Source organism: Nymphaea colorata, chromosome 1, assembly GCF_008831285.2.
Source record: "Nymphaea colorata isolate Beijing-Zhang1983 chromosome 1, ASM883128v2, whole genome shotgun sequence".
NCBI classification, from domain to species: domain Eukaryota; kingdom Viridiplantae; phylum Streptophyta; class Magnoliopsida; order Nymphaeales; family Nymphaeaceae; genus Nymphaea; species Nymphaea colorata.
Window position 1 is genome coordinate 25,907,827 of NC_045138.2, and position 12,771 is coordinate 25,920,597.

Here is a 12,771-nt window from a genome sequence, read left to right on the forward strand (position 1 = left end):
TGTAGGAAAATTAAAAGCTAATGGCTATCTCTATAGCAAGATGAATTTTTTTTAAAAAAAATTGTTTCACTAAAACTTGTTGAAAAATGTGCATCTGATTGTTAAAAACTCCTAAGCAACTAATAGTTACTAATGCACCTTTTTTTGATGATTTTCAATGATATAAAATTTAAAAAAGACCATCCAACTAGAGAAATAACCAGTTAATTTTAATTCAAGCATATATATACTGTCACTTAAAACATCATAAATCATTGCTAATAAGAATATAAATTGTCACTAAACTGTAAACATCGTTAATCTCTTTTTTTTTTGTCATATGAAAATATCCGACAGCCAGATTATTATCCATATATATAGCAAAATCAAATTATAACTTGTCACTTAAAACATCATAAATCATTGCTTGAATAACAATATAAATTGTCACTAGAACTGTAAACATCGGTAATGTCCTTTTTTAATTTTTTTTGTCATCTGATAATATCCGATGGCCAGATGACTATATATATATATATATATATATATAGCAAAATCTGACAATATATATATATATTTTAATTTGTTTTTCCTCTTTGTAAAACACTGCGTTATAACAATCATATAGCTGATCCATACCAAATCTATTTCAATTCGATTTAAGGGTGTCATGTCTCTGTTTTCTCTAATTCTGTAATATATTTTAAGAACGATTTATTTATATTTATTTTTGTGCATTTTTCTTTAATTTAAAAATATTAATAAGAAAACGGCGATGAGAGGATCAGAGAACCGAGGGAAAACTTATCCACACATTTTGGCCGCCCCACATAAAATGGCGGCAGGAAAAGGATGTACATCAAACGCGTCTTACTTTTACGTTCCCAAGAAACGTCTAATGCGAAGACCTTCTTGTGGTCCAGCGTTTGCTTCCTCGACAAAAGCCGAAAACAAGAAAAATGAAAATTTTTGATATCTTAGGCATTTTACGAATGCAAAAGTCCAAAACAGTCCGATCATTCAATATGATTAGTACAGGTGAATCCGACAACTCCGCTGGACCATTTCTAGTTGTCGACAGTGCTCAAAGAACCATTAATGTGTGGATATATATTTATGCATTCAACATAATGAAGGTTCAATATTGAAACAAAAATGTATGAAAATGAACAAAGTTCGCATTTATGTCGATAGAAATACTGTATAAAAGCGATGATAGAGGTTAAAAAACAATTACGATCCAATTTGAGTTGAATCCTGAAGGTTTACAGAAGTTTAAATCTGCTCAAATCTTTATAATTTTTTATCTGCTATCAGAAATGTGCATTCGCCGTTTTACTCCCTTTTAGTTTTCTTTCTAAGATGACCTTCATCGCGTCCCCCGAACATAAAATTTCTCCCTTCCAGGCTTCGGCTTCCAGTCTGTGCTTGCTTCCATCAGGAGGAGTCTGCAGATCAAAGCAACTCTGATCTCTCTCCCTCTCTCTCTAATAATACTGGTTAATATATTAACCTTCATCTCTTTTTCTTTCTTCATTCCATGTGATGCATGTTATCTACCATCTAACTCCTCTCCCCCTCTCTCTCTCTCTCTCCATAGCGAAAGGCTAAAAGTAAAAGAAATAAAAATGAAGAACAGCAAAGCGCCAACTTCTTTGGTCATCTGCAAATGGTGTTAAAATATAATCACCTCCGCTCACATGCTTCCTTTCTCCATCTAAGAACAAAAGTAACGCCATGGCAAATTAATTAAGAGGAGGAAGAAGAAAGACCCCACTGTTACCGCACCTTCCCCTTTTCTTATTATCTATAAAAATGTTTCATGAACAACAGTTCTTTCTCTCTCTCTCTCTCTCTGAATCTGCGGGAAAAAGAGACGAAAATAAAAAAGAAAATAGAAAAGGACACAACCACGACATCTTGTTTAAATCAATCGCTCCATACACGTCCTACCCTCCACATGCTCCCTCTCTCACTGGACATAATACAATCGCTTCCATCTTGTTTGCTTGCTCTCTCTCTCTCTCCCTCTCTGCAATGAGCTAGCTGTTTCTTGGATCCGGAGAATCTGGGTGTTGAAGTGTATAAAGAAAACTTGATGGGTATCCGCGCTTTGTTCTTCTCAACCTCATCCGGTTTCTAATGCCTTTGCAAAATCCATGGAAGAGAAGCGTGCGTCCCTCCCATCAGTATCCCTCTCTCACTTCTTCTTCTTCTTCCTGTTTCTTTCATTGGAATTCTTCGTCATAGAATCGCTGAATCCAGAAGGGCAGGCTCTCCTTGCATGGAAGAACAGCCTGAACGGATCAACTGAAGGTCTCCGTGATTGGAACCCTGTTGATCGCGACCCTTGCAAGTGGTACGGCATCCTCTGCAATGCCAATGGAGAAGTAATCAAGGTGAGTCTGAGGTCTCTCCCACTTCATGGCCCTTTGCCTTCTGGCTTGTCTGCCCTCAAATCCCTGCAGACCTTGATTCTCACAGGCGCCAACCTCACGGGATCCATCCCAAGAGAGTTTGGTGACTTCTCACAGCTGACCTTCCTGGACCTCAGCCACAATGGGGTCAATGGTGCCATCCCAACTGAAATTTGCAGGCTCACAAGGCTAGAAAAACTGTACTTGAATTCAAATTTCTTAGAAGGACCAATCCCTGCTGATATTGGCAACCTCACCAGTCTGTCATGGCTTATTCTCTACGACAACCAGTTGAATGGTGTGGTGCCTTCCAGCATAGGAAACTTGAAGAATTTGACTGTCTTCAGAGCCGGTGGGAATGCAAACCTGCAAGGTCCACTTCCTGCTGAGATTGGCAACTGTACGGAGCTTACCATGTTGGGCTTGGCTGAAACCAGCATCACTGGCCCCCTGCCCACAACTCTTGGCCAGCTTAAAAATCTGCAGACCCTTGCCATCTACACAGCCATGTTGTCAGGCCCAATACCAAAAGAGTTGGGAGATTGTCCTCAGCTTGACAGCATCTACCTTTACGAGAACTCCTTATCAGGTTCAATTCCTAGAGAGTTGGGTAGGCTCTCAAACCTTCAAAACCTGCTGCTATGGCAGAACAGCCTGGTTGGTACCATCCCGCCCGAAATCAGCAACTGTTCTTCATTGGTTGTCATTGATTTGTCGATGAACACTCTAACAGGAAGCATCCCTCAAAATTTTGGGAATTTGGCCAACCTTGAAGAGATCCTCTTGAGCTCCAATCAAATCTCAGGCTCTCTGCCCTCAAGCCTTGTTAAATGCACTGCTCTAACTCATATCGAGGTGGATAACAATGAGATTACAGGTCAGATACCTCCAGAGTTGGGAACTCTGAAGAATCTAACTTTGCTTTATCTGTGGGAAAACAAAATTGAAGGGACTATCCCATCCACGCTTGCTGATTGTGAAAATTTGGAGGCACTTGATCTTTCCCAGAATAATCTTGTTGGGCCCATCCCCAAACAGATATTTTCATTGAAAAACCTTACAAAGTTGCTTCTGTTGTCCAATGATCTTTCCGGCCCAATCCCGGCAGAGATCGGCAACTGCACGTCATTGGTCCGATTGAGGGCAAGCAACAACCGGCTCTCTGGATCAATCCCATCTGAGATCGGAAGCTTGTCCAGCTTGAATTTTCTTGATTTGGGTCAGAACCAATTAATTGGATCAATTCCTCCAGAAATCTCTTCCTGCACAGGCCTTCAGTTTCTTGATCTTCATTCAAACAGCCTCTCCGGAAACATACCTGAAAGTATTGGCCGGCTGGTTGGCCTACAAGTGATTGACATATCAGAGAATTATCTAACCGGAGATTTTCCCCCAGCACTTGGTTCACTCACTTCCTTGACTAAGCTCATGCTTGGGTACAACAACTTCTCTAGCAGAATCCCTGCAGAACTTGGCAGGTGTAGTAAATTGCAGCTTTTGGATCTTAGCAGCAATAGATTTACTGGGGAGATCCCCCCAGAACTAGGGTCGCTCCCTTCTCTGGCAATCTCCCTGAACCTCAGCAAGAACTTCCTCACAGGCCAAATACCCCGTGAATTCTCCGGCCTTGTGAAGCTCGGAACTCTGGATCTGTCCCATAACTTGCTCACTGGAGATCTCTCTGTGCTTTCAACACTTCAAAATCTTGTGACACTCAATGTGAGTTTTAATAACTTTTCTGGCGCCTTACCAGACACACCATTTTTCAAAAAGCTCCCCTTGAGTGATCTGACTGGAAATTCGGCACTGTGCATCTCTGGTGACTCGTGTTCCCGCATGCCTTCAGCAGCAAAATCCAGCATACTGAAATTGGCAATGAGTCTCCTGCTCAGTGCAACAGCACTGTTGCTGTTGCTAGCACTATACATGCTGATTAAGGTGCGAAATGGCGCACCTGATGACACCGGAGACCCTGAGATTGCTCCTCCGTGGAGCATAACACTCTTTCAGAAGAGGGATATTTTAGTTGATGACATACTACGAAGTCTCATACCAGGAAACATCATTGGCAAAGGGTGTTCTGGTGTGGTTTACAGAGCATTACTCTGCGGTGGTGACAGTATAGCAGTAAAGAGATTATGGCCTAGCAAGAAATGCAGTGAGCTAGCCTTTGCTTCAGAGACAAACACACTGGGTTCTATAAGGCACAAGAACATAGTAAGGCTGTTGGGCTACTGTAGTAACAGAAGCACTAAGCTCCTGTTGTATGATTACATGCCCAATGGCAGTTTGGGTTCTCTCCTTCATGATGAGAATGGCAAAGGTGTGGTGGTAGAATGGGAGATGAGGTACAATATCTTGTTGGGAGCAGCACAAGGGCTAGCTTACTTGCACCATGATTGTATACCTCCCATACTTCACAGGGACGTGAAAGCCAACAACATTCTATTGGGTCAAAGATACGAGCCTTACTTGGCCGACTTTGGGCTCGCTAAGTTGCTAAATGAAGATAATATGAGCTACTCTAGGTCCTCTCCACATCTTGCTGGTTCCTATGGCTATATTGCACCTGGTAATAAAAAATTTCCTTCACCCAAGTTTCTTCCTTCTATAAATGATTTGCTGTTAGAGAAGTGCATGTGGGATTTCTATGCTAACCCAATTTCATCGTTCACCTGGCTGAAACTAATTGCTTGAATCTGTAAAAGTGTGCTGCTCGATGTATCTGTTCTTTGTGATTTCCTTATGTCCTTAAATACTTAAAGCTGTTAACAAAGCATGCTTTATCTTTCAAAAGCTTCAATTCTTGATTCAAATCAATTCAAGTTTCCTGAATGTTTTGTTCGTTGCTGCAGAGTATGCATCCATGTTACGCATTACGGAGAAAAGTGATGTCTACAGCTTCGGAGTGGTCCTCCTGGAAGTCCTCACTGGCAAACACCCACTGGACCCAACCTTCCCAGAAGGCCAGCATTTGGTTCAGTGGGTGAAGGACCACCTGAAAAGTAAAGGCAACGCGGTTGAGGTTCTGGATCCTAAGCTGCAAGGAAGGCCAGACTCGCAGATCCAAGAGATGCTACAATCTCTGGGCATATCGCTGCTCTGCATTAGCAACAACGCGGATGATCGGCCTACCATGAAAGATGTTGCAGCGCTCCTCAAGGAGATCCGCCATGATTTCCCAGGCGACGCCCATAAGCTTGATGTCTACAAGCAACCTGACAACCTCCCAAAGTACTCATCCACTGTCTCTAGCGCTAGATCGCTGCTGCCTCCATGCTCCTCATCTTCCTCTCTCCCATACTCTTCCTCTGTTTCTACCAAGATAAACCTCCATTGAAGAGGAGAAGAAGAGTGGGAAATGAAGTGGGAGAGGCACATTAGTTACTGGTAATTCAGTGATGGTAAATAGTAAAAGAGAGTGCTGATAGCAGAAGCAAGGCTTCTTTTTTTCTTCTCCTGGGTGTTGGTAGTGTTCTTGGCTGCTGTTAAGGAAGAAAAAGGGGGAAAAGGAACAGGTTTGAATGGTTTTAGCTCTAGGCTGCTGGTGGGGGCAGGAGATGTTGGGGGGAGGATGACAAGCCCACATCCACGTGAAGGGGATAGATGGCGACAGTCATTGGGTGCATTATTGGGACGTTGGAAGGTGATTTGGTCTGCACCACATGACTGCACGTGATGGAGCAGGATGGCAAAGCGTGGTGAAGAGGAAGGAGAAGGGGAAAGAGGATTGGTCAGTTCTTTTGGTTGTCAAATTGAAGACAGACACCCACTAAGCTCAGAGTACAGCTAGGCTTTTGACATATATAAATTGTAAAAGCTGTAAGATAGGCATTTTTCAGAATTGCTTCTGGTGGTTCTCATGAAAAGAGAATTAAAATTGCAGTTGGATGTATTTAGTGCTCTCTCTCTCTCTCTCTCTCTCTCTCTCCCCCTCTCCTTCTCTCTCTGCGTGTCTGTGTCTGTGTCTGTGTGAGTGTTGCAACGACAAAAAGCAGAATGGGTGAAGCTACTTGCTCGTTGAAAGAGAAACAAGTGAAAACGAAAAGTCTGAATATCTGTTAAGTGGGATCACAGCCTCTGCCTGCATGAGAAAAAAAGGAACAGATATTCCTCAGTTGATCCATACGGCAGGGCCTCTCTCTCTCTCGCTTGAACCAGGTAATACTCTAGAAACATGCCAAGATTCACAATCTTCGTAGAGCACATCGATGACGAAAAATGTATTAAGAATCCAAAATTTTGTGAAAAAACATGGCCGAATATAAAAGTCAGAATCTCGTCAAAGAGAGTGATGCTTATATGCCTTTGCGTTGCGGATATCGAACTTGATGGTTCTGTTCTCTTCCTCATCTTTATCTTTCGGCTCCTAATCTGGCAGCGCAACCTTCAAAAGGCATCATATGGTACGTGTCCCTTTTCATCAGAATTACCGAAAACTTTCGTGCAGCGAATTATTCAGGCTGTTGATTCAACAAACTCCCCATAGATTCAATTGGGTATATGTGAATTTTGTGGAGTCATATTTCATAAACTTATTCTTCATATTCTTCTGAAGATCTAATCAGATAATAATGTAAGTTGATCTCAATCATCCAAAACTTGAAAACCAGCTCCGAAACTCCTGTGTTTGGATATGTGAATAAGATTTTACAGAGATTCAAATTCTACCCTTTGAAATCTTGCAGGTTAAAGAACTTTTCAAATTCATCAGTCTAAATACGCGGAACCTGGACTGCTAGTGCATTTTTGCTCCCTGCCCTATATAACAAGCATGTTCAGGTTAGGAGATCTATGTCTATGTAACTTTAGCTGCAGTTTTGGCGTTTGCTAGCGCCATTTTCATTATCATTTCGCTTCCAATCAATGAAAATGGTTGCAGATATGTATACAAACTTTTACTTCATATAAAAAAACTTATACATATTATTAAAAAAAACACAATTTTAATTTTTTGTTGGGCCTAAAAAATTTCATATCTTTTCAATGGCACTACAGCACTATGTCATCTCAGAGTGGCTTCGAATCGGTACGGTGGTACCTCGAGGCCAACCTGACACTGAAATAATGCCAGAAATACTACAGGATGTCATCACGTCTCAACGCGTGGACAAACATTTCCTTCGAATTCATTGCAACGTCCCTTTTCTTTTCCCAAACTAACGTGAAAAACCTGGAAAATTATTGTGTGTGACAGTGAGAGAAATGAACTATAACGCGCTCAAAGCATGGTTCAGTGGTGAAAAGAGGCTCCGTGCCTTAGTTCTGTCGCTGTATGTCAACCCAGTCAAAGTTGGCTCATTTGTCACAAAAGCCACACTTCCTGCACCATATAGTAGAAATTTCTGGTTGAGAAGCATTTACTGAGGGGCATTTATGCTAGTAGGGGTGAACAAATGTCGAGTTGAGAGTCGAGCCCGAGTTCAGCTAGCATAAAATTGGCTCGACTAATGAAACCTCGAGCTCGAGCTCGGCTCGAGAATAGCTCGGCAAAAGCAGCTCGAGCTCAACTCTGCAGTTGCGTGTCGACTCATGAACTCGAACTCGACTTGATTATTTGAACGAGTCGACTCATGAACTCGAACTCGACTCATTAAGCAAAATGACTTGGCTCAAACTCGTTCACGAACTGAGCTTTAACGAGTCGAGCTCGACAAGTTGTTCACCCCTAACAGCTAATCTCGAAAAAGCAGCAACATATTCTTTAGCAAGTGGCAAATGAAGACAGGTCCGGCCAGAACCTCCGGATCATGGCCTAGGTCAATTGGAAGCACTTCACATGGCTACACATACGTCTAGCCTCACTCTCAATTCAGAATTTACAAGCCCACATGAGGCTCCGCTACTAAAGACATTGGTGCACCTCCCTCGTCATTTTTCCATGAAACTTGTGATACAGATCAACTCACCTCATTGATCGGACTATGGAACGGATGGAACCGAGATGTGCCTAGCTGTGCGGGATGCCAGTTAGATGGGTCTGTTCGTGGCAGGTATATTAAAAGGTCCTGGGCTCGAGAACTGGTAGAGTGCAACGTGGCAAGTATAATGAAAGGTCCAGGGTTTCTAGAACTGGTCCATGGTTCGAGAACTGGTAGAGCGTGACAAAACAAAGGAGGTAGGTCAGCTCGAAGGGGCCCATGCCAGCGCAGCTAGATGCATGTGAAGAAGAGCCAGAAATTTTTTATGAGGGAAACTGAATTAAAGTTTCTAAATTTTGACACGAGCAAAAATATCATTTTTCAAAATTTTTATATAAAATAAGAAAAATTTTATAAAATTTACAAGTAATTTTTTTAAACAAAAAAGAAATTGAAGCAGGGCCCCATGGAAACCCCTTTCACTCTGCCCATACATGTGCCTTCATTTAACCCATTTTATAAGCTCACCTACTTTGTGGCTTCTGTGTAGGTAGGGAGTAGGGACACATTTTCCTATGTGTAAGTAAAGATTTATTAGGGAATGCACTATACAGTATTGTTGTACAATCGGATCTAAGCATTAAAAATAGTTCTGACATGAGGAATGGGTTTAGGTTATTGACCATGCCATTTTGTTGACTCACTTCAGCAAAGGCCCAGTAACATGGATCATTCATTTCCCTTTTGGAACTCTTGGTGTCCAATGATAAAGGGTAGCCCGTGCATTGATCCTGTGAAGAACTCTCACTGATACATAAAATTTCAAAGTACAAGTCATTAATATGAAGATGGTAAATCATGTTCTACGTTATAAGGAGATTGGTTTTTCTCCTTGACTATGAAATGAATATTCTATCAAAGTTTACCCAAAACAGATACCATTTTACTTGGTCAATTCTAGAGAGAGAATTGTCCTTTATTAAGGTTGCACTTAACATCCTTGCCATATGTGAATTCACTTTTTTATATGCTAGGACAACTAAATCTTATCTTTACATTAAAGGGATATAAACAATAAACGATTAAAACAACTAAAATAATTTTTTTATCTCTTTCATCATTAAATGTTCAATAGAACCTTTTCATAATTAAAGAAATGGAAACAATGACTTGAGACTAGAGTTATCATAGTCAAAATATAACATTTATATTTATTATATGTGTACAACTGATTGATTGTGAAGCAGTTAAAATTCTGTTTGAGTGGAGTAAAAAAAAAATTGTTCTATATTGATAAGATTGAGACTAATATCAAATGTAAGTTCAATGCTTGGACTTGGACCTGAGTCTCAGGAACGCGTGTCCCTTAAAGGGAAATTAATTATAATACTTTATATTGTTGAAATTGAGAACAGATATAATCATCATGGGCCATTCGTGAAGATAGGCACGAAACCAAATCTATATGACCTTTTGCAGCTAAACTATTGATTAAAATCCAAGGTTGCTGATTTTTTTTTTTCAAGTTCTTCTAGAAGTATACTTCAACAAACTAAGTCTTGCAATCATACTCGTCACATCACATACAGTTCACTTTTCATATAAAGATAGCCGAACATTTCATAAAAATAACGAGAAATATTTTACATCTTCACAGGTCATAATCAAATAAATGTGTCTATGTCTTATCTTTTATATGTATATACATGCACACACACACACGCATGGGAGACACACACACACACGGGAGAAAGATAGGAAATGACCATAAATGTCGCTAAAACTATAATAAGCCGTCATCACACCATAAACAATCGTTAATATCAATGTACTAACTTTTTTTTAGCAACACACTTTTGATATATTAGCCATCGAGCAACATCATTTGGCTATATACATGGTCCATCTTTCAACTGTTATATATATATATATATTCGCCATGGCTCCATGTTGCAGCTGCTGAGCGACCAATTCATTATTGTTTTTTTTTTGGAGGACAGGAGGGGCAAGTTCTATCCATCGTGACCTGTACTGTTCGGTCCAACTAGCTGGCAGCAATTATTTCTCCAATCCCGGACTTATTATTGTTCATTGTAGCGTTCGTCCGGCCACTGGGTCATCCTGATCCTAATAATTTTAGATCCCCTTATTGTACTTAGATGTCCTGAATCCCTCTGATTTCTCTCATTTTCTTAAGGGGGAATGCATCTGAAACCTGTTAATCCGATCACATGGATCAGCCAGCCAATGTTTATTGATTTGTTCTGGTTGTTATTAATTAAATGGCAATCAAATCTGAGTTGGGTGTCATTCTTCAGTGGGCCGAGAGTCTTCCACCAATCCTAGAGGTCCGATAACAAGCGGACGGGGTTGGTTGGAGTTTTCCTTTGACTACTCATTTGTTTGGATGTTATTGATGCTGGAGTTGGAGCATTTCAGATTCTCTTCCTCTTTTTTAATCTGCTTTAGAAGCAGAACCTGCAACTTTAATTGGAGTTTTTCTAATAAAAAAGTGCACTTTATGCAAGAAAATGACCCTTTATCCTATCTAACTTACTACCGATATGATTCAGATTTAATGTACCGTTCGTTAAATCTAATTTATCAGATGTTAACACATTCAAATCTAAACCAACTTTTAAATTCAAATCTGACGTTTAAGTTCCCAATCAAATCCAAGCGACAATGTCATTAACCATATTGTTTATTATCCAATCTGATATTTATTTAACACTGATGTTATCTCTTAAATCTGAATCCAATCTGATTTCTTAATTGAACGTTCAACCTTTTCCCCATATCCCACTTTTTTGAAACAGTCTGGTCGAATATCCAACCTATTGACATCTCTACTGTTTTTGCAAGGACACAAGACTGGATTTGACCTTAAAAAGTTTCAGAAAGACGATATTATTTCCAAATGCAATTTTTAATATTAAATGTATCAGCATCCTCGTGCTTTGCATATTTGTACCTCTAGGTGTCCCAGTGGCTTCAATGTAGCCCCAGGGAGGCACTTGTTATCTACCGCTAGTGTGATAGGTAATCCAAACAAGAGAAACACAAACAATCAATACCCATGTTCAGCATGTGCACTACCTGCTGGAGTTTGCAAAAGGTGTGATGAGGATCGGCTAAAACTTCGAGGGTGGGGTTCAACATGGCCCAACGCTGAAAAACGGCAGAAACCTTCATATTATGTCCAGCTCATTTACCAGCCACCCTGCCCCCCTTTCAGCCATACTAGCTTCTTTCTCTTCCTTCTTCTTGACAATCTCAAGAATCTTCGGGTTGGGCTTCTTTTCTTGAAGGCGTGCAAGTTGCTTCAGTCTGATATAGGCCTTCTTCTTGGCTTTCTTCTCAGCAAGGTATTCCATCTGTAGGCGAACATGAAAGCGACTGAGACTAACATGAAAGTAAAATCTATACTGTACAGAGTTGAAAGATAATGCAAATATCCATCAATCTCAAAAGGTATAGCTAGAGAGGTATCATGGTTCAGTGGTTAATGCATCTCCCTTACCTGATTGGATAGGCTTTACAAATTACAAGAATCCAAATGGGGTCCATAATTTGGTTTGACCTATAAGACGTGGAGAAAATCACGAATTACATGGTCCATCAAATGTGGGAGTTTTGATAGGAATAATGCAGGGTAGTCATGCAAAATTGCTTCTTTCAGTAGGAGATCACCACTACTAAGATTCAAAAGCCTAACATCCACAGCATATCGACGCAATACCTTTAAAATTTCAATGGAGGATCACGACCGCTAAGATTCAAAACCCCTGACATGATACCAAGGTAGCAAAAGAAAGGCATAGAAGCAAAGCTACAAAAGATGGAGAGCTCCCGCTTGTGATGTTAAATTAAAAAGGTGTTTGAGCTTGTTTTTTTGTCAATCCCTGACATGTCAAAAGTGGCTAAAACAGATATAATAGACATAAATTGAGTATGGATTCATTGACTCAACAGTAGTCAAAGTCAGTTGAAAATGCAGCACGACAGACAACTAGAATCCGAATCAGAAATCAAACCCAGTAAAGTTCTTACCAACACAAACTAGGATCACAGTGATGGTGGCTCATTTGTGTTCTTTCTTCCCAGACAAGCATGCCATGTGCTTTGGGAAGATTAAGGATTTTTTGTTGTAGGTTGATATGACAAAAACATGCTCAAAAAGCTTGCATGCTTGGAAAAGAGCCACATACATCAGCAACGGCCGTCGCTTCCGCTTCACTGACTCCCTGTTCTTTCAACTCAAGCACACGCCAGCCAAAAACACGTGCAGGTGGTGGATCAAAACCATTAAACCTGCACAGCTTTTAAGAGCTAAGGTAAAGAAGAAGCAAAGTGAATAAAAGAGGTTGATTTTAGATTAGAAAAACAGCAAGAAAATACTCAGAACTTGGTCAAGGAAAAACGAAAAATCCAATTTAAACGAGGGGATTTCTAGTGGAAGTAGAAACAAAAGTGAAACCCATATAGGATGGAGAAACCTGAATCATGAATGT

The 12,771-nt window shown here is 40.4% G+C and overlaps 1 protein-coding gene across 1 annotated transcript; it reads left to right on the top strand.

The window, feature by feature from the left end:
• The first annotated feature begins 1,796 nt into the window (after positions 1-1,796).
• Positions 1,797-6,291, top strand: LOC116259789 (leucine-rich repeat receptor-like serine/threonine-protein kinase RGI4). Its single transcript, XM_031637707.2, has 2 exons — positions 1,797-4,968; positions 5,252-6,291. The coding sequence occupies exons 1-2, from the start codon at positions 2,139-2,141 to the stop codon at positions 5,734-5,736; spliced, it is 3,315 nt and encodes a 1,104-aa protein (XP_031493567.1). The 5' UTR covers positions 1,797-2,138; the 3' UTR covers positions 5,737-6,291.
• The last annotated feature ends 6,480 nt before the right edge of the window (positions 6,292-12,771 follow it).

Coding starts and splice junctions, on each gene's coding strand:
- LOC116259789 (XM_031637707.2), top strand. CDS start 2,139: ATGGAAGAGAAGCGTGCGTCCCTCCCATCAGTATCCCTCTCTCACTTC. Junction 4,969..5,251: donor CTATGGCTATATTGCACCTG/GTAATAAAAAAT, acceptor TCGTTGCTGCAG/AGTATGCATCCATGTTACGC.